Source organism: Onychostruthus taczanowskii, unplaced genomic scaffold (assembly GCF_017590055.1).
Source record: "Onychostruthus taczanowskii isolate IOZ18803 unplaced genomic scaffold, ASM1759005v1 scaffold4, whole genome shotgun sequence".
Lineage (NCBI taxonomy): Eukaryota > Metazoa > Chordata > Aves > Passeriformes > Passeridae > Onychostruthus > Onychostruthus taczanowskii.
The window spans coordinates 16,602,105-16,622,041 of NW_024501459.1; the positions used below are offsets into that span (position 1 = coordinate 16,602,105).

Consider the following 19,937-nt stretch of genomic DNA (forward strand, 5'->3'; position numbering starts at 1 on the left):
TTGATAATGTAATACATTTACAGAAAAACTACGCAGCAGTTTTACATTTCATGAGGAAAGAGAGAATTTTACAAGAAAATAAGGTAAGAAATACAAAAAAAAATAGCAATGACAATTTTCATAGAGACCAAATACCTTTATTACTCTGTATTTCTCTTCAAGAAGTTAAATTACTTATAAAAGATGTATGATTATTTCAGAAATAACCATAGAATTTAATATTTAAACATCTTTTCTTTTAGGGAGTCCTAAAGACAGCAAACCGAGAATCTGAATCCCTTTTGTGGCTGAAAGTAATGGTGGGTTGCCAGTGGCAGTAAGACTTAAGCTTTGTCTGTAGGTGACAAATTATTCAAAAGCCCCCAGCTGACTTATTAAGTGCTGAAAAAACAAAGTAGTTGTATGACTCCAGTTGATGTTAGCACAGTGTCTGCACAAACCTCAGATTACCCAGGTTACTCAGGTCACTTCTTAAATATGAATGACAGCCCAGGGCTTCCTGGACTGTAGGGCTGAGTGGATGAAACCCTTGCTGCTAGAGGGGTAACTGCAGTTAGTAGATAAATATTTTGTGTACATAGGGATCCACGCCTACAGAAGTAGCAGCTGCACCAGTGTTTTATAGTCGAGATGCCCCTGTTTGTGGGAGAGGATGCTTCCTGTGCTCCCTCTTCCAGCTGGATGGTTTACCTCAACAGCCCACAACTCCAGTTTCCAAGCTTGAGATTTTCTCTAGCTTCCTGGACAAGTTCTTCTTCACTGAATACTTCCATGACTATCTCACCTACTTCACCATCTCATATTAAACCTACAGTCCAATGTTTCCCCCATAATTTTGTTGTCCTCTGAGGGACTTCTCAACATACTGTCCCACCTGTTTTATTTTTGCAACTATCTTCTCCTTTTTACATTTCTGCTTTTTTCTAATTCTTCAAAACTCACTTCTCACCTGTGTCTTTTCAGCAGAGACTTCTCTTTCAAACAGAGCTTTGGCTGAAAAAAGGGAATAAAGAACCCCATATGCTCCCTAGAAATAGGAAAGGGGCAGCATAATTTGTATTTATGTACTTATATGATGAGCTTGCTTGGATGTCTGTCTTCTCTCTGTGTTCTGTCCCCTAGACCACAAGGACACTTTTCTCAGGCTAGACTATAGGCTGCATTGTGAAAGAACCATGTGTTTATTCTCTCTTCAAACCACTACCATCATCATTTTTTCCAAAAAGAATTGCTAGTTTTAGTAATAATGACACTGAAGGAGAAGATACTCTTTGACATCACATGGGCACTTTGAGTTAAATCACAAAAAAATCTAGACAAGATTCATGAACATATATATTGAATTTGCCTTACTGGATTCTTCACTTTGGTCTATTCATTGCTATGCATGACAACGGTAAGGGGAAAAGTTTGAAAACAAATTTTGCTCAAACACATTTGGAAAGAGGATGTAAGAGATAAAATCACGGCTGTTCACATTAGTTTTTGTACTTACCATTAAGGCTAGACAGATTGTTATACAGATTTAGGAGGTTAAGGTACTGTGTTGTATAAATATTTTATAAGGAAATGTAATATTACCCCAAAGACCTAGGATCAGGTGTATGCCAGAATCATCAAGAGGGAAAATCCAGAGAGCTGTTTTGCAGTTCGTTTTATATTTTAGCTATCCCTCTGTGGTATTAAACATTTGTTTAAAGGAAAGGGTTTTTTGATCTCCCTGTTTGTACTGTGGTGATTTATAGCATGTTTTCATTTTATCAGAGTTTTAATTAGGAGAGGGGGTATAGTTTCCATCCCTCACATGCTGGGTTTCCAGAGTTAATTTTTTATCAGCTTCTTTACAGCTGCTCATCACCCACTTTCAAGCACAGACACTACAGTTTGCTCAACAGATCCATTTTCTCTCACCTGCCAGCTGAAGGAAAGAAAGGACTCAAAGAATGAGTATGTACAGAGCCATTTTAAGTAGTGAAAATGAAAGAGACATAGAGACCTATGAAGTGCAGTCAAGGAAAGCTGAGTTCTCTGTTGACCTGGGATTAAGGTCATTGATAACCTGAGATTTATCTTTACTGAGATACCTTATAAAAACTCATTTATAGCATTTAATAATGACAGAGGTGAGCTGTCATATTTTCTGAAAAAATCTCTTTGCCCAGTATTCTTCTCCTGGGAAACTGAGACGCCTCAGAGAAAAATGAAAACAATAATTATCTGATTTGCTTCTCCTGTGTTTTGTTGCTTTGGAATGTGTTTGGACATTGTTTACCAACAGCTGGTTGTTTCATTGGTTTCATGTGAATTGTTTTGACTAATGACAAATCATGGTCAAGCTTTGTCAGACTCTGGAGAGAGAGTCACGAGTTTTCATTAGTATCTTTTAACCTTCTGTCTGTATCTTTTCTGTATTCTTTAGTATAGTTTAGTATAGTATTCTTTTATATAATATAGTATCATAAAATAATAAATTAGCCTTCTAAGAACATGGAGTCAGATTCATCATTCCTTCCAATGTCAGGGCACCCTGCAAATACAAGAGTGAGCATCTTCAATCATTCTGTGTCCCTCCGCCCATGTGGTTTATTTTTGCCAATTGATACGACTGGACACAGAAGGCTTCAGATGTTAATGGCAGTTTCAAATGCAATGATAAGAGAAGTCATGCATTTTGGTCCTTACTAGTTGGTACTTATGGTGTGAACAACAGATGGCATCCAGTGAATGATCCTGGGCCAGCTCATTTCTGTTTCAGAAGATCATTCAAAATGACAGCTGTTGCACAGCATTGAGAGGCATATGCTGTGATGTATGTAATGCCAATACTTTTCTCTGTGCCTCACAAGGAATAAAAGTCAAAGCAATTGTTATGAATAGATCATTATCAGCCATACCCAAGAAGGCAAAGTTAACTATCAACAAGATCAGGTCATACCAAAATAAACAATGGTCATGCACAAGCCATTGTAAATGACAGCGCCACTGAGCTATGTATTTTTTCCATATTCAGAGATACTGAAGTAAAAGGAAAGCGTAGATGTGAGAACAGGCATAAGAAACTGAATTCTTCACATAATTTCTTACTAAGAAGCCAATTCTTTCTTAGAAAAGAGAGAAAAGGTAAATTTATCTGTATTCTGCAGAGACAGGGGAGAATTGAGACCTCTAATGCATGTAAGCAAAGACTATTGATGCTAACTAGCAGGAATTTTATTTAACATTTGCTTTAGAAGACATGTTTAGTCTGCTATAACTGTGTTGATTGTTAATGAGAAGTACTGTATATAAGAAATCCAAATGTTCCATCTGGCTGACAGCTTTCACTTTGGTTTTTTTTTTTTTTTTTTTTTTTTTTTTTTTTTTTTTTTTTTTTGTTGTTGTTTGGTTTTTTTTAGGAGGTTTTGGAGTCTTGTTTTGGATTTTTTTTTTCTGTCTCTCACCTGGAGGAAAGTGGGTGTCTATTGATCAGAGAATTGATCTGATCAACAGAATTTGATCAGAACGCAATGTTAGGAGAAGTTAAAGCTGAAAATCAGTGCAAAAGATGCCCAACTGTGATGAGAATGAGATAATTTTATTTCTAACATATTTATGAAACTTTAAACGTATTACAAACTAATGCTAAAGTCAATATTCTTTAATGTAGCTCATATTCCACTTCCACTAATAGTCAATAAAACTTCATTAATTGTGATCATAATGCAAAGAACCATAACAAAATTAGTAATATTTTTATTTTTCTTAAGATAACTAATGCTTCTTTGGAGTCAAAACCTGTGCCCTCGGCAGAAACCACCTGTGTTTATTTTGCAAAGTTGTGTTTTTAAGGTCTCATTGGTAGGTTTGTTATTTTCACAGAGAATAAAGCACCACATGTTTCATGAAGTCTGAAATTTCTGAATGTTTGATCTCTCTGCTTTTATTCCCTAATGTAAGGTCTAATATAATAAGAAGCAGATTGGCAAGGTCAGAAGCTAAGAGTGAAACAAGTGATAAAAAAGCTAAAATGTCTTATTTCTTGAAATAATGCTTTGTTAAATATCATCACTGTAGGGAAACAGCTGAGAAGGATGAACAATGGAATTATTTGAAGTCTCTCAAAATCCATCTTTGACATTCTAAAAAATGTATTGGAAATAAAGGGCATCTGTATTGCTACACTTCACTTAAAATTACAACATTCTAGTTTTCTTTAGACTGTTTAACTTCCTACTGACTACTGCCAACAAATATGCAGTTTTTAGCAACTAGTTCTTCCTTTATAGAATCTGAATTCTGAATAATTGTGCTTCTGGGTTTTTTGTCCATGTTAAGTGAAATTATGGTATATGTGTAGTGCAAGAAGTGTGTGGCACATCATCACTGTGTTAGAGTGGTGAGATGAATTTCCAAATTTTTAAACAATTACATGTAATTTAAATAAATTTAAAAAATAACATTTAATCCTGAATGTTGGTTTATTCCAGACAACATTCTTTTTAATTTTGGTCTTTCAAGCCTGTATTTAGTCTTTTTCTAGAATCCTAAAATTCCTATTCATGGTTCCTTTTTCCCCATTCTCTGTTTCCCACATCAAGTTTCTGTCATTTCTCTGTTCCATGATTTGACACTATAGTAAATCTATTTTTCAATATAAAACTGTCAGGCCATGGGGTAAGTGCAGTAGAATGTTATGATGGAGACGCTGGTAGTATGAGTTTTACAGCAGCCTTTCTATTGCTACATTTGGTTTACCATAACATTCAACAGCACAGATGGCTAGACAATTTCATTTTTAGCACTATATAAATTCCCAAAGGTACACAGAATGAATTTTACTATTCATGTTTTCTCTTTAAGAGAAAAAAAAGTATCTTTCTGATGCCATCTTATTATCATTCAGCATGGACACTGGTAATGAGTAATAACAAGAATTCAAACATCTGTTTTTTATAAGCAGCTATCCACCAGATTGCTCTGTACTTTATGAGTATGATCTGGTCTACTGGAGTATGGTGAGTCCATCTGGCAGGGAACAGGAAGAGCATCTTGGTCATAGGCTTGCCAAGAAGGTAAAGAAGGATTTTAACTAAAGTTGCTGGTGGAGGAAGAACCTCAATCCATCCCACTTGTACCAGTTTGATGCCAGTGGCAGCAAGAGATGTCCAGAGCCTGGAGAGAGATCACAGGTCAGCAGGAGAGCACCTGAAACAGCACAAAGGAATTCCAGCCACTCCAGACAGTAAGTTGGTTTCACTGGGGCCTCCAAATTAAATGCCTCTATGGAAACACACGTATTATCCAGAACAACAACAGGAATTGGGGATGTGCTTGGAAATTTGTGCTCACCTGCAGGGCTGTGATCTTACTGGCATCACAGAGACAAGGTGGGATGCTTCTAAAAATGGAATGTTAGAATGGAAGGCTACTGGCTCTTTAAAAAGGATGGGCAGGGAAGAGGGCATGGGGGTGTCGCTGTCTGTGTCAATGACCTGCTGGCACGCATGGAGCTCTGCTGGGATGGATGAGGAATTTGTCACAGAATCAGCTAGGTTGTAAAAGATTATCAAATTCAACATATGACCTAACACCACCTTATCAACTAAACCATGGCCACATCCAGTCTTTTATTAAACAGCTCCAGGGTCAGTGACTACACCACCTCCCTGAGCAGCCCATTCCAGTGGCCATCTACTCTTTCTGTGAGCATTTTTTTTTTTCCTAATGTATGTTTGTAGTATATTATGGGTCAGCACTAAAGGGAGGGCAGGTACAGGTAACACTATAGTGTGGGTCACAGTGCATAGTGACATTAAACTAGTACAAGTTCTCTGCTGGCACTTAACCCATCTTTTCTATTTTATTATCTGAATAACAGATGTAGACATTGGCTTAGGTATGTGCTTTGTTAACACATATGTATGCTAGACTTCAGATTCAAAGCTCCTTCTAGAACTTACTTGTTTGGACCAATTTTAGACTGGTAAAGCACACTACCTGGATAAGACATTCTACTTGCTTCTCATCTTAGCAACAATCAGCTTGTCTATTTCTAGCACCTTTGGGAGGAGGACATGTACTCTTTTCCCAGGAAATTTTGTGATGGAATAGAAGAAATGAGACAATGATCATTTACCTACAGTCTATTTACATAAATTTCTGCAATCATGTTCCACAAGGTAGTTGAGATCCTTGGAACAGGAATTTTCAAGGACACCCACACAGTAGACAACTGAAATTTTTGATTCTGTAGCAGTGGAAAAACATAAATTACACTGATAGAAAACACCAACAGTTAGATATTAAGAGTCATAAGGGCATGGCAGAGAAGCAAAAAAATTTTTTTTAAAATTGCACAAGGAAATACAAAGATTTTTGAACTTGGCAGATAATGTCATTTGAAAAATAATGGAAGGAACTTTGAAAAGAAGTCATATGGGAAAAAAAACCCTACAGCAGAATATCTAAATATCTTATGATATCAGCTAGAAGGCACAAAACTAACTGGTCTGAAATTAGATAGCATAAGGTGGAGATGATATGAAAGGAAAACACAATTCTGATCTCTAAAAGCACAATCCTGCTGTTCCTGCTTGCTTTAATTAATCTTGATTTAACTTCTCAGAGAAAAAATAGAGAAGTTTCCTCCTCCATCTGTTGTTTGTTATCTGTAACCCACAGACTACAGGATCAACCTGTTCCTCTAAGACCTAACAGGAGCCAGTCAGAAGGGGGTGAAGAGTTAATAATGACGAAACATATTTCAAGGTCATTGGGAAGGAAAAGAAGCAGCTCTAACAATAAGCTTGATCATTTCTGTCTGGAGCTAGGATAATGGATCCCAGCATTATCAAGGCAGAAGTCTGGAATTCCAGGGTAGCTACTTTGCTCTTTGTAGAAGTGGTGCAAAGGAATAGCTACAAAATAATATTTTTATCCTTCCATGTCTTACAGACCTAAAAATCAAGCAGTGGGATGGAGATTTGGAGATACCTTGATCATGATTCCCAACCATATAAACTTTCCAGAGTTAATGAATTGAAGTTTATTTTATGGCAACAGAAGTAAAAGCATTTGCTGTGTTGAAATCGAAACTGCACTACATGTAATATCATTTTCCTTATGATTCACACAAAAATACAATTTCACTTTTAGCAAAACATAAACTTCTTTATACTGTTATGAAGTGTTTCTGCATGTTATTAAATATTTTTTACTTAACATTCCCAAGACCCTGTTTCTGTAGTGAATGAAATATTCTAACTCCCTGTTAATGACTTCTCTTGTAAAAATGTTTTTTTTAATATAACAACTTTAAAAAATCTACCTTTTTTATAATAAGTTAAAAAAATAATTCACGACACTAAATAGCTGACTAATTTTTCACATATTTGTTATCTATTCAGTTTTTTCTTCTCTCAAATGATTATTTTATAAAACATACTTTACATAATTTGAAGATTTTGTCACTAAGTATGCATTTGTTGAACATATAAGACAGCTTTATCATTAAATCTAAATAAGGCGCATGTTCAAGAATTTTAATTTTGAAGAACAGCTGATGTCTGAAGTGAAATTTAAAAAGAATTGTCAGCAACAATTTGATCTAAATCACCTATTTTCTGGAGTTTGTGCTCCTTTAAAAACACTAAATACAAACCTATGAAAAAGATTATTTTTCCCCACATGAAACTCCTAACATCACAGGTCTTAGATGAAACAAATACAATGCAGTACATTGAGGTATATATAGCAGAGGTGCCATTTAAATATATAAGAAATTAATTTGCAAAAAGGAAGAGCAAAGAGAACTACATAAAAATTAATAATGCAAACGTCTTCATTGTGTCTTCCTAAAATATATTTTAAAAAATTATTTCATAGTAGATCACTTCATTTCTCTGTCTTATAATTTCAAATTTTTATTGAATATGTAAGAGCAAATGACCTGATACTGTGATATCATAAATTAATGTAATTAATTATGTAATTATGTAATTATGATTACATAATCATAAATTAAATATGTAATTGCCAAATGAGAAAATGTTAACTTATATACTCTTATACTCTTCATTTAACCACCAATTTGCAATAAGATTTACCAATCATTAGTAAAAATAAACAAGATGTGTTTCAAGAAATCACCACACTCAAAAGCGTTACACAAAATCTTTTGTTCTTTCTTACCTTTAAAGAAGACAAAATTCCCCTCACTGTTTTCATAAACTGCATCAATGCTGGGAGGCAGTCCCCTCCAGAAGTAGGTAATCTGCATGGGGTATCCATCCATCACCCTGTTGTTCCTGACTCGCCAAAACCACTGATCCTGGAAACCAAGCATACACTTCTTATTACATTTATATGTATTCAGCTGCTGTGTTGAAAATACTGAACAGCCTATCATGGCATTTTTAGAGCAGACCTTTTGCTCAGTGGATAAGCTTGTCTCGCATTACAAATGTTTCAGAACTGGTTTTGCTGAGGTGGGGATAAACACAAACCAGGTGTTTGGAGCAGAACATACAGCATTGTATGAGATGATGTAACTCTCTCAACTTCATTCTTATAATTTAAAATTTGTGGTCTAACTACCAGTGCTTTTAGATTGAACTGTATGCTTATGTGAATGCCCAAAATAATGGGACTACATACAGTATTTGAAGACCAATTAATTTTGCATTTCATTCCTATGCAGTGGCTGCTAACAGTGAAAGGTTGATAGATATATGTGTAAAATTACTACATCAGTCCAGTAGGAACCATGCTTTGATGACAATTTTACTGTAGTGAAGTTTAACAGTCTTTCCAAGTGACATTAAATAAAATGGTTAATATTACAGCCATATATATATATATATATATATATATATATATATATATATGTAAAATAGATGCTAAATCCAATATGTGGCACATTAAATGGGTATTAATAAAAATATTATCATTGTACTTCTTCAGAAATGTTTCATTTAAAAATGAAGGATAGAGGAAGTATTTAACTTCTTACACACATTTGAACATTTTTCAGCATTAGTATTATGTAAAACAACCCTCTTTAACAATAAAGAAAGTGATGTTCTGCTAGAGTCTGTCACAGTTTACATGGCAGTTCTTCCTCTGTGTAAGGAACACAGATTTCACAGTGCAACAAAACCTGTAAAATCATCAACTCAACAAATATCTTCTTGAGAATGGATTATGTTTCAGACTTAGTGATTTTTGGAGTATGCTTGCATTATTTTATTTTGATAGCAAGACCAATAAACTTATATTTTGCGGATTTGGTATTGAGTTGTATATAAAACTGCATTTCATACTTCATATTGTTGACTTGCAGTATAATAGAATATTCTTATCTATTTTTTATTCAAATTTCTTAGCAAACCAATAATTTTTCCTGCTATACTATGAAAATCTTAACAATAATACAATTTTGGCAAAACTGGAATGTTTGTTTCATTCAGCATATCCCCATGAATTTTTAAAAAATCTGTTTATATGTATACATAGATGTATATGGGTAATTTGCTTTAATGTTGAAATATTCCATTCTGAAGCATAATTGTGAATATAAGATGCAGTGTTCTCTCTTCTGCTGCTGGACTCTCATAGATTTCTTATTTTCCGCACCTATTTTCAGCATGTGTACCTGTCCTTGAAATAACCATGGGCAGTGGGGTATAGCTCATCAGTAAGGATCCTACAGGTTTCCACAAAACTAACATTTTGAAAATTTATAATTTTAGCATTTTTATGGTGTTATTTAAACAGACAGAGGCTGGCATATGATTTGTCAATAGATATCATTTCAGGGAATCAGCAAATGGAAATGTCTGAGGTCAGAACTGAAAGTTTGGACCATATATAAGGTTGGGGAAAGTAGGTGTTTCCAGAGGCTGAGAGAATAATTTGTTTATGTAAATTTAATTTTCCTGGGTGACTTTCCTATGAACATGCTGCACTCAATGGTTTTAGACTAACAGAATTCAAACTCTGTAACTCAAGAAATGCAGCATGTAGCTGTAAAGAATGCCAAGGACCTTTCTGAAGAATTAGATGAGATAGGCTCTGCTTATGGAAAGAATGCCCCATTACAGCACATATATTAAATGTAATTAGTTTATCTTAAACAAAGTTATATTTACCAGCAATTTTATCATCTGCATTTTGATAAACATGTACATTTAATGAAAGTATTTTTTGACAAGAGTTTAGCTGTTATTGAAATTCAGAAGAGGCATAGTCCAAGACAAAGCATATTCACTCTAATAAAGCTCTTTCACACTTTAAGCAAATAGCTTGAAACAGTTTCTCTGGCAAAACACTTCTCAGTGTATTTGTTTATGTTGAATAAACACAGTTTTGTCCCTTTTGAGAAATGGTGTTTATTGAGAATCCCTTTGCCCTTCCCGCTATGTTAGTTAAATACACTTTTTATTAATTTGTTTCCCCAAAACACAGTAACTACAGCAAACAGGTTGAACATGACTTGTCACACACACTCCAAGGCAAAGCCTGACAAATGCATGCACTGAATGCATAGATTTTAGTCTTTCCTTGCTGGCAAACAAATGCCTCTTTGTTGGCATCTCTAGATACTCAACTGCTTCAAAAATATGGATCACTCCTGTGCAGCTGAGATCTGGCATAATAATGGATCGTTAAATATTATGACTACAGACGTATCAAATAAATTAAGCTTGGGCAATTATTCCCAGTTCAAAAGCAAAGCTGAAACAAACAAAAATCAACACTTAATTAAGATAGAGCAATATATCTAAAACCCAGAAAATGGTTATTGAGTGAGAAGAGACTGTAAGATGTTTCAGAAACACTATGATGGATAAAGGGTAACAGTCTAATGAAGAAGCAGTAGCAGTCACTCAAATTGAATGTTTTGACATTTTAGTTAGAAGATGGGATATTTCTGAGAAAAAAAAAAAAGACAATAAAGATTTTAGAGAAAACAAACTAAACAAAGGTCATGCATAAATCATTCTGCACTGTCAGTAAATGTTTCACGTATTTTTTTCCTGTGCATTTAAGGGGACTAAAATATAGTATATCACGTATGATCATAGCATATAGCTCCCTCATAAAAACACTTCTTTATTAGGTCAGAGAATTTTAAATGGAAGAAATTATTAGAGTAAAAAAAAAAATCTGGCTCTTAATGCATAATTTTCATACTTTGTTAGTAGATACAGTCTCCTCCCAATCTTAGAAGATACTTTTTTAGTGAGGATTGTGTTAAATTATTCTTTATGTTTCATTCTATGAATGTTTAAATATTTACTCCTATGAATAATTAATTTCCATTTCCGTATTTATTAGCAACTTAAATATATTTCAGATTCCTCAAGGGACACAAGTGATGTGTATGAGAATTAAAAAAATCTCCAGGTATTTTGGTTTATCCATAATACCCAAACTAATAGAGCCTTTAGTGCAAAATTAATGGACCTTTTTGTCTACAGCACCTCATTTTCTCTTATGTCTCTGGACCAACAACCATTGTCAATGTTAAAACATTTGTTTGCTACAAAATGCCTAGAGCTCTGACCTTTATTTTATACCTAATGAACTCTGTCTACAATTCTGTAATGACATGTGACACTCTGACTCAAGGTCGAATGATACCCAGTAAAAAAAGAAAGACTGCCCAATGTGATAGACATTCTAAAAAACCTACAAGCTACAAAGAAGGAAAAAAATCAGAAATCTTTGAACTGGTACCTTTTTTAACAATTTGGAAATGAAGGCAGGTAAAGATTTAAGGCAGACAGAGAGGTGCAAAACAAGGCCAAAATGCAACTGTAAATTATATTATTTTGACAATGATTATAAAAATGTGTGAACCCCCAGCAATATTTGAAATTTCCTTTCACTGCAGCAAAAATCTCTGTGAATTTCTGCCTGACTTGATGTCTAAGAGTGTATATATATGGTGCTATTAAGGGAATTCCCCTAATAGGATGGAGTGAGATGCAAAATTTAATAGCTACAACTGATAGGGAGAGGAGTTTTACTATTTATAGATTCCACAGGATAACTGTTTGGCCTATTTAATTTGAAAAAGAAAAAGCCAAATAAGCATAATATTTCTGTCCTAAATAAATGTCAATCAAATACTAAATTTCAACCAGTACTGTAGCTTAATATTATTGGCAAAATACATCAAAGTATCACATTGGGTCTTGCGTTCTTCCACAAGCATACTCTGATCATGTGAAAAAGCAAGCCTCTGTCAATGGAAGATTAAACATACCCAGGAGTTAAGCAAAACTGCAGCAACAGACTGACACACTCAGACAAATGAGCAGCCTTCTACTTTTTTTCATCTAAGTATTGCGGGGAAAAAGAAGAAAATAAGCCAGTGGCAAATACTATACTAAGATATTTTACAACTTTAACCTCTTCTCTTTGAGAAAAGGAAGAGCTGCGATTATATACAGAGAAGCTGGCCAAAGGACAAAGCCTGCAGAAAACTACATTTCAAGACTGTGGTCAAGGAGACAAAAAGTTCCCCTACTATACATCTTTATGGGATATTAAGAAACTGAATTTGGGAAATGAAAGGTATAGTTATTTTATCTAAACCAAAATAAATTTGGAATATCCTTTTAAAAGTCTTGATCTAATCTCAAAAGGCATTTTTCCACATCATGTCGTGAATTTCATCAGGGAATCTCAATGTTGGCAATAACAGCCCTGTGGCATGTGGAATTAAAGACTTTGTGCCTACTTATTTGGGGAATTCCACTATTTATTTAGTAATTCCCTTTTCAACATTCTGACTTTGGAATCTATAGCATTTAAGGCAAAGGAAATTACTGCACAAATTAGGGGGAAAAAACCAAACTCCAAAATAAACCAAAAATTTTTGAGCAAATTTCTGGGAAATAATTTTAATGGAGCAGAAAATACAAGATACAGTTCAGGGGATTTAAGGGCAGAAAAATTATCAGCACAATTCACCTATGAGAAGGATTCTGAATTTATTTTTCTTTTCTGTTTTGCTTTTTTTCCCTCAATATAGAATTTGCAATGAAATTAATACACTAGGCTTACTTCAGTTCATACTTAATCCCATAGCAGAAAACAATTGGCTCTATTGAGACCAGAATCAGACATTAAATAGATGCTACCAATCTATCTCATTTTAGGAAACAATTAACTAAATGGACTATTTATACACATACAGCTCAGCTCATTATGAAGCTGGTTCACATTAAGAACAAACAAAGCTCCTTTAAAATTACAAAGGACTTTATCTGTTCATTAACAGATGGATGTATGATGCATCACTTATTTGAACTTATAGAAACATTTCATCTTTGCTAATGTGTTTGGGACAACAGCATGTTTACCCAGTTAGAACAGGGCATAAAGGTTGTCTGAGAGCCACAGTGAGAAGTCAGAGCACTAAAAACCACTCAGAAAAATCTCAGCACTTCCTATGTTGAGATCCTGAACCTTCTGCTGATATCCTCACTGGGAATGAGACCGAATCATTGGATTCAAAACAAAGATATGCAAAGACGTCACCAAATACATGTTCTGTTTCTTCCTTACTTTCTCAAGTAAGGAATTTACTTCTTTCATGCCAATTATTAAGAACAATTATACAAATACCAACTATTTACTGTTGGTACCTAATCAGACACTGGAGAACTCCTATAGACAAATTAAAACCATTGTTTGTTATGAACTTAATTATTTTCCTTACCAACATGTTACAGCTAACTAACACCACGAACAAAACTATTAACTATTGTGACTCGGCATAGGAGCAAGTGGAAAACTGGCAAATGTTTCCCACTGTAGAATATGGGAAGTGCTAAACTGAGATTGGTTTAAAGTATCTGTCTTCAGCTGAGATGAGGTTCACTGGTGTACATACATTTTCAAAAGAAAATATTATGTAGAGATTTTATGTAGGAAATTTTGCTAAGGAGTACGCTAAGCATTTTTTCCTAGTATCTGCTCTTATCTTCCCTTCTGTATTACTGACACAATAAAATGACGTCAAGTAATTTATTCAGGGTCCAAAATGGCCTTATGTCAAAACCTGTCTTCTTGGTATCTTATTCTGAGTCCTAACTATTGACTGAATAGTCTCTTTCACTCATTTGAGATATATTAAAACTGCTTTTCGTTGTTCATGCTGAAATCTATAGCTATGCTTAAAAACAAACAAACAAACAAACAAACAACAAAACACCAAAGAAAGAAAGGGAAAAAAAACCAAAACCAAAACCAAAACCAAAAAAAAAAAAAAAACAACAAAAAAACCCCCAAACAAACAAACAAAAAAAACCAAAAACCAAAAAACAAACAAAAAAAAACCCAACCAAACAAACAAACAAAAAACAAACAAAAAAAAAAAAAAAAAAAAAAAAAAAAAAAAAAAAAAAAAAAAAAAAAAAAAAGCAAGGCGAAAAAAAATAAAGCAACCAGAAATTAGACTTCCAAGATTGGGGAAAATATGAACATAATCCATGTATTGTTCAGAAAGAACTCAAAGGGTTATGGCATTTCATATGCACTCTGACTCTCTTCGCAGGAGAAACCTGCGAAGCTGTGCAGATCTCCTTCATGGACCACATATACCACGAAATTGCAATGTGCAGTCTTGCTTATCAGAAATCTGATTTATGCATCACCGGAACAACAGGATGTAGCAAGAGGAACTGTGACCAAAGCTGGAGCAAAATACCTCCTTTACCCTTAACACCAAACTCTAAAGTATGGTAGATTAGCCAAAACACTGGCAGTCCCTCTGAAACCTATCCTGAATTTTTGTAGTGATTTCAATAAGCTGCAGTCAAGTATTTCCACTTCTAGTCCTGCACAGTGATAGATCCAGGATGCAGAATTACTCCTCCTTCATTCTTTCTTTTAATTTATTCCTTTCCCTCTAATTTTCCTTGTTTTACTCTTACTCTAATGTGTGCTTTGGTCATTTTTTCAGGGTGTCAGTGCCCAAGCACTGGCAGAGGGAGCATTAGGGCTGACCTGTGCTGGAATACTGCAGGGAATGCCTGAGCTCCTCAGCCAATCTCCTGCCTCTGTGGCAATACATGTAAGAAAGGGCAAAAGCATTGCTCCCCATTCAGAGGAAGTTTCATATTCAAAACCATTTCATGATCAGTAGCAGATTTGAGAAATTTTTCATTTTATTCCCAATATATAAATACTGAACATTTGACGACAAGCCACACTAGAATTCTGGGATTATCACACTTCGAGGATCACCCATTAATTTTTAAACTAGATTCTGCAAATCCCTCCTTTGTGCTATATTTTTTTTATTTGGAAGACAACATTCATTGCTTATTAAAGCGGAGTTATTTTGTCTAATGTCATAAACATAAAAAGAAGGAAAAGCTTTTAATTTTCTTAAGAGTCATAGAATCATAGGAATATTAAGGTTGGAAAATATCCCTAAGATCATCTAAGTCTAGCCTTTGACTGAATCCCACCGTGCCTACCAAAACATGCCACTAATGTATTAGTGAAGTTTATTTTGGTTTTCGTATGTTGTATTTTTCCTAATTATCATGTGTATTGCAAGGCAAATATGTAAAAATTACACAATATTGTGAACTTACATTACATCTTCCTAAACAATATATAACAAAATATTCAGCCAAGTACCACATGCAATTTGGTCATTTGCTGTGCAGAAATTATTTTGGACATCTACTTGGTTGACTATTAGTGTATCCAAACATTTTGTGCAATTCCTTGAATATTGAATGTATAAGACATGAAAAGAAAAGCATTTCTTAAAAATAGACCATAGGCTTAAAAAAAATGCTCTAAGGCCAATATTTATCTTTTTTTTGATAAACAGTCTTGGTATAATCCAGAGTGAACTAACTGAGAAAGTGTCTTTTTCAATGAAGGTAATGAACGTAGCCTACTTGCAGAGGCATGCACAGCCATGGCTGTAGTTCTCTGGAAAACATCTTGATTGAAATCCTGGCCCTTTCCTGTCACTGTTCATCTCAGTGCAGAAAATAACTTCAGTAACTATTTAACTTACTTTCATCTATGTTACAAAGGTCATATGATTGCTGTTGCCCAGTCCAATTTCTAGTGCAGATGAAAATTGTTTATTAAAAAAATATATTCTCTAAATTTCAAATTAACAAATTTATATTACTGCATATAGAAAAATAATTAATTCTAAAATAAACATATCTTAAAACTGCTTTTAGTATTTGGTGTTCTATGGAAATAAATAATTTAAGAATACTTTGATGTATGTTTATTTAATCTTTAATTTTTCAATACTGTATCCTCAATTTTTTACAGCTGTTTTCATTAGTAAATTATTCTTTGATTATACCCTTTATTTTAATTCTTTCAGTCTCATTAAAATATTTTAATAACTTCTTCACTGTAAAATTGTATGTGAACTTTCTATCAATTTTTTGATGCATATCCATATGTCCTCTCTATTTTTCCTGTGCAGACAGTACCAATGGCATTTTAGCATTTCTTTCCTTTGTATACATTAACCTTTCAATCAAAAGCTGTAAGTTTTTGTAAAACACTGTCAGCTCAAGGAAAATCTGTTCTGCAGAATCCATACAAAACATGCCATGGAGTTTTAGGCTAATTCCAGTGGCTGGGTAACACTAGATCTCACATTGTACATGAAACTCAGCAAATTTAGAGACCTCTAACAACACCATGGGTTGATTTGGGCCTTCTATGGGTGGTTACCGTGTACTATATCTCCATCATATATTTTCAAAGAGAACTTGGCTCCTCCTGGAAAATCTTCCACGTGAGAACTTTTCCACTGTATTTGTTCAGATTAAAAGTATGACAGTAATAGACCTTGCACTATGATGCAGCTGGAGATGATACAGATTCTTCTGATCTGTTCCACAATATATATATATATAAATGGTGACAACTTTGGTAATTAATGTTTTATCTTTATCAACTGAACATAGGGTTTTTTTGGTGGTTTTTTTTTTGGGTTTTTTTTTTTTTTTTAATAGCAAAAGAAAAAAAAATAACAACAACAAAAAGCCCAACCAAACAAATCTTAAAAACCCAAAAACAAAAACAAAAAAAAACCCCAAACAATCTCCATTTGGATGGGCTTCTGTATTCCTAACTGAATTGAGCATTTTAATTAATTCTGATTTTGCCCAGATAACTAAACTGACTGAGACACTATAAAATATTCCCATTGCCACATGGTTATGATCCACTATGAAGAAACAAATAGACAGACATAAAAGAAGCAAAATAAAGACCTGTAATGACATCAAATCTAGGCTTGCAGCCAGGAATCTCTGGAATGTTCAAATTGTCCCTAATGCTCTGTAGGTATCAGCACAAGCCCATGAAGTGCTGCACAAAATCTTTCATCCACACAATGAATATTAGGCCTTTACATAGCAGTTAAGTGTTTCCTCAGTAGTGATTGCACTTTGAGACTACAGAACCATCTGTAAGTTTTCTTGAACCCAGTTCTGTTGCCCTTCCCCACAGGGATTTAACATAAAAGCCATGAGTTCCATGAATTCATGGAGCAGTGGTGTGTTCTGCACCATGGAAAGATAAGAAATTTGAGCATTTTTATTACTAAAAAAAATTACCAATTTTCTTGTTTAGAATTGAAAAACTTTCTCCTGGTGCTGAAGAAAAAAAAGGGTTCTGTTGAAGTATTCTATATTTAATCTGTAAATATTTTAACAAAGATGAGTCAAATATAAAAAAAAAATCACAACTTCATTAATTCATGCATCTGTCTACATCATATGATACAAACAAGGGATTTTTGATACATCATCTTTAAAATCAGGGAGGTATATAGAAGGGAATAAACACTGAAAAGGGGTGAAAAAGTTTTAATTTGTAGTTGCATTATGATATGAGGTGAAGACATGTTCTTTGTAGGAGCTATTCTTTTCTCTTTAGAAATAACACTGGAAAACACCAATTTGGAATGTAGATTGGCTTCTCAGAGGCCTGCATTCATATAGGTCATGCCAACACATGATCGTGGTTCTTTGAAATATCATGGGACACATGATGAACATCATTTGAATGAGTCAAATCTCTTTTTGCATTGACCAACACCTACTTATTGATATTTCTCTTCCAATAACACATTCTATTTTTGATGCACTCTTTGGGGAAACTAGATAACCCATTATTTTCTATGACACTTTGATAGCTTAAATCTGGCAAACATATGAGCCTTTAATCTTTCTGAAAGCTCAGTAACACTAATTGTACATCTCTCTCCATCACCCAAATAATCTTTGATATGATATGTCATACTCTTCACTTTTCTTTTATCCTTTTGCAACCTCTTTTACCATTTCATTTAAAAAAATCAATAACTGTGGACTACCTTTTTCTCTTTAATGACACTGTCAAAAAGATTTCAAAATGTGAAATTTTCTAGGAATAGAGAGAATATGAGCATAACAGTATTTTCAAGATTTTTTCCCAGCTGCACAGTATTTCCTATCACAAAACTATACTGCCTTACCAACAATAGAACAGAGATAGAAATTTCCTTCCTGGAGAAGACCAAGTGTACCACCTAGGGTCCTATAGAAAATTTAAGGATTTTTTTCCAGAGTTGTTCATAGTTTGTTTTTGCTATCCATCCTGGTCCATGAAAAGAGAATAAAGAATAGTGGGGTTTATATACATACATTTCTCCTATAACTTCACATAAAAATGGTTCAGGACAGACTTATCTTTCTTGAAATTACACTGACCAACCCCTGCGATGAAATCAGAATCATTTGGAGGTTTTTTTTTCTACTAGTCTACCCTTATTACTCCATCACTTACAATATGATGCTTCACTGTCTGCTAGAGGTGAGTAGATTATTTTAAAAACTATAACAAATATGTCTGAGTCATCAGACTCTCTGTAATGACTCAAGCACTCTCTGATAAACAAAAAGGTCACATTAGAGCAAATTCAACTACCTTTCTTAATTTTTACCCACAAAATATATGGGGTATTAAATGAGCAGGGAATGCAGGCCCTAATAAACAAAAGTTACAGATAATACAATAGAGGGTATGACCTTTTTCACCAAAAATTTCCAGGGACAGGCAGCAAAAACACTGACAAAATTCAAATGAAGAAATTATGAATAATTTCATAATTCCATAAATCCCTATTTCATAAAACCATAAATCCTTATTTCTAGTTTCATTAATCCAGATAGATATTCCTGGCAAATCATGAAGATTAGAAAATTCCAAATAGAATAGAGAAGGATTCACCTGGTAGAAAAATAACATGCACCTACATGAATAAGATTGGGACTTGTGATCTATGGCATATCTATGAGATCACTTAGCATAGTTTTCAGCTAAAGGAAGCTTCTAAGTCTGTTTCCACGTGGAAATAAAATAGAAGTCATTATCATTCACTCTTGTTGGCCAAAAGTTTTTGAAGATGAGGCAGTGACAAACTATCACTACCAGGATTATCCAAAATCATCCATCAGAAGTCTATCATTGATATTGTAGGACCACAGAAATTAGTACTCTTATAATTTTTTTTCTGGATGTAATGAAAGATTTTATTTCCTTTAAGCAGAGACCTTTTTACTAGAAAGAATTATTATTATTATTTATCACTATATCAATATATCATAAATATATATTTTCATATTTCTGTCACATCCATACATTCATATTCATATGCAGATATGTTTATTTCCATATGCAAATGATTGTCCCAGCCCATGGCAAGGAAGTTGGAATAGATGGTCTTTGAAGGTTCCTTCCAACCCAAACCATTCTGATTCTGGGATTCTACAACTAATAATAGGAAAACATTTACAAGGAAATAAGGGGAAAAAATAAAACATTTAATGAATAAATGAAACATGCAGTAAAAATACAATACGTTAAATCAGCTGTGTCACTAACCCTTATATTAACATTTA

At 34.0% G+C, this 19,937-nt stretch overlaps 1 protein-coding gene across 1 annotated transcript in view; it reads right to left on the minus strand.

The window, feature by feature from the left end:
• MMP16 (matrix metallopeptidase 16) overlaps positions 1-19,937 on the minus strand; it is a 168,131-nt gene that overhangs the window by 13,060 nt on the left and 135,134 nt on the right. The window contains exon 7 of the mRNA XM_041412753.1: positions 8,170-8,308. Within this exon, the coding sequence (XP_041268687.1) occupies positions 8,170-8,308 (139 nt within the window). The remainder of the gene's footprint in view (positions 1-8,169; positions 8,309-19,937) is intronic.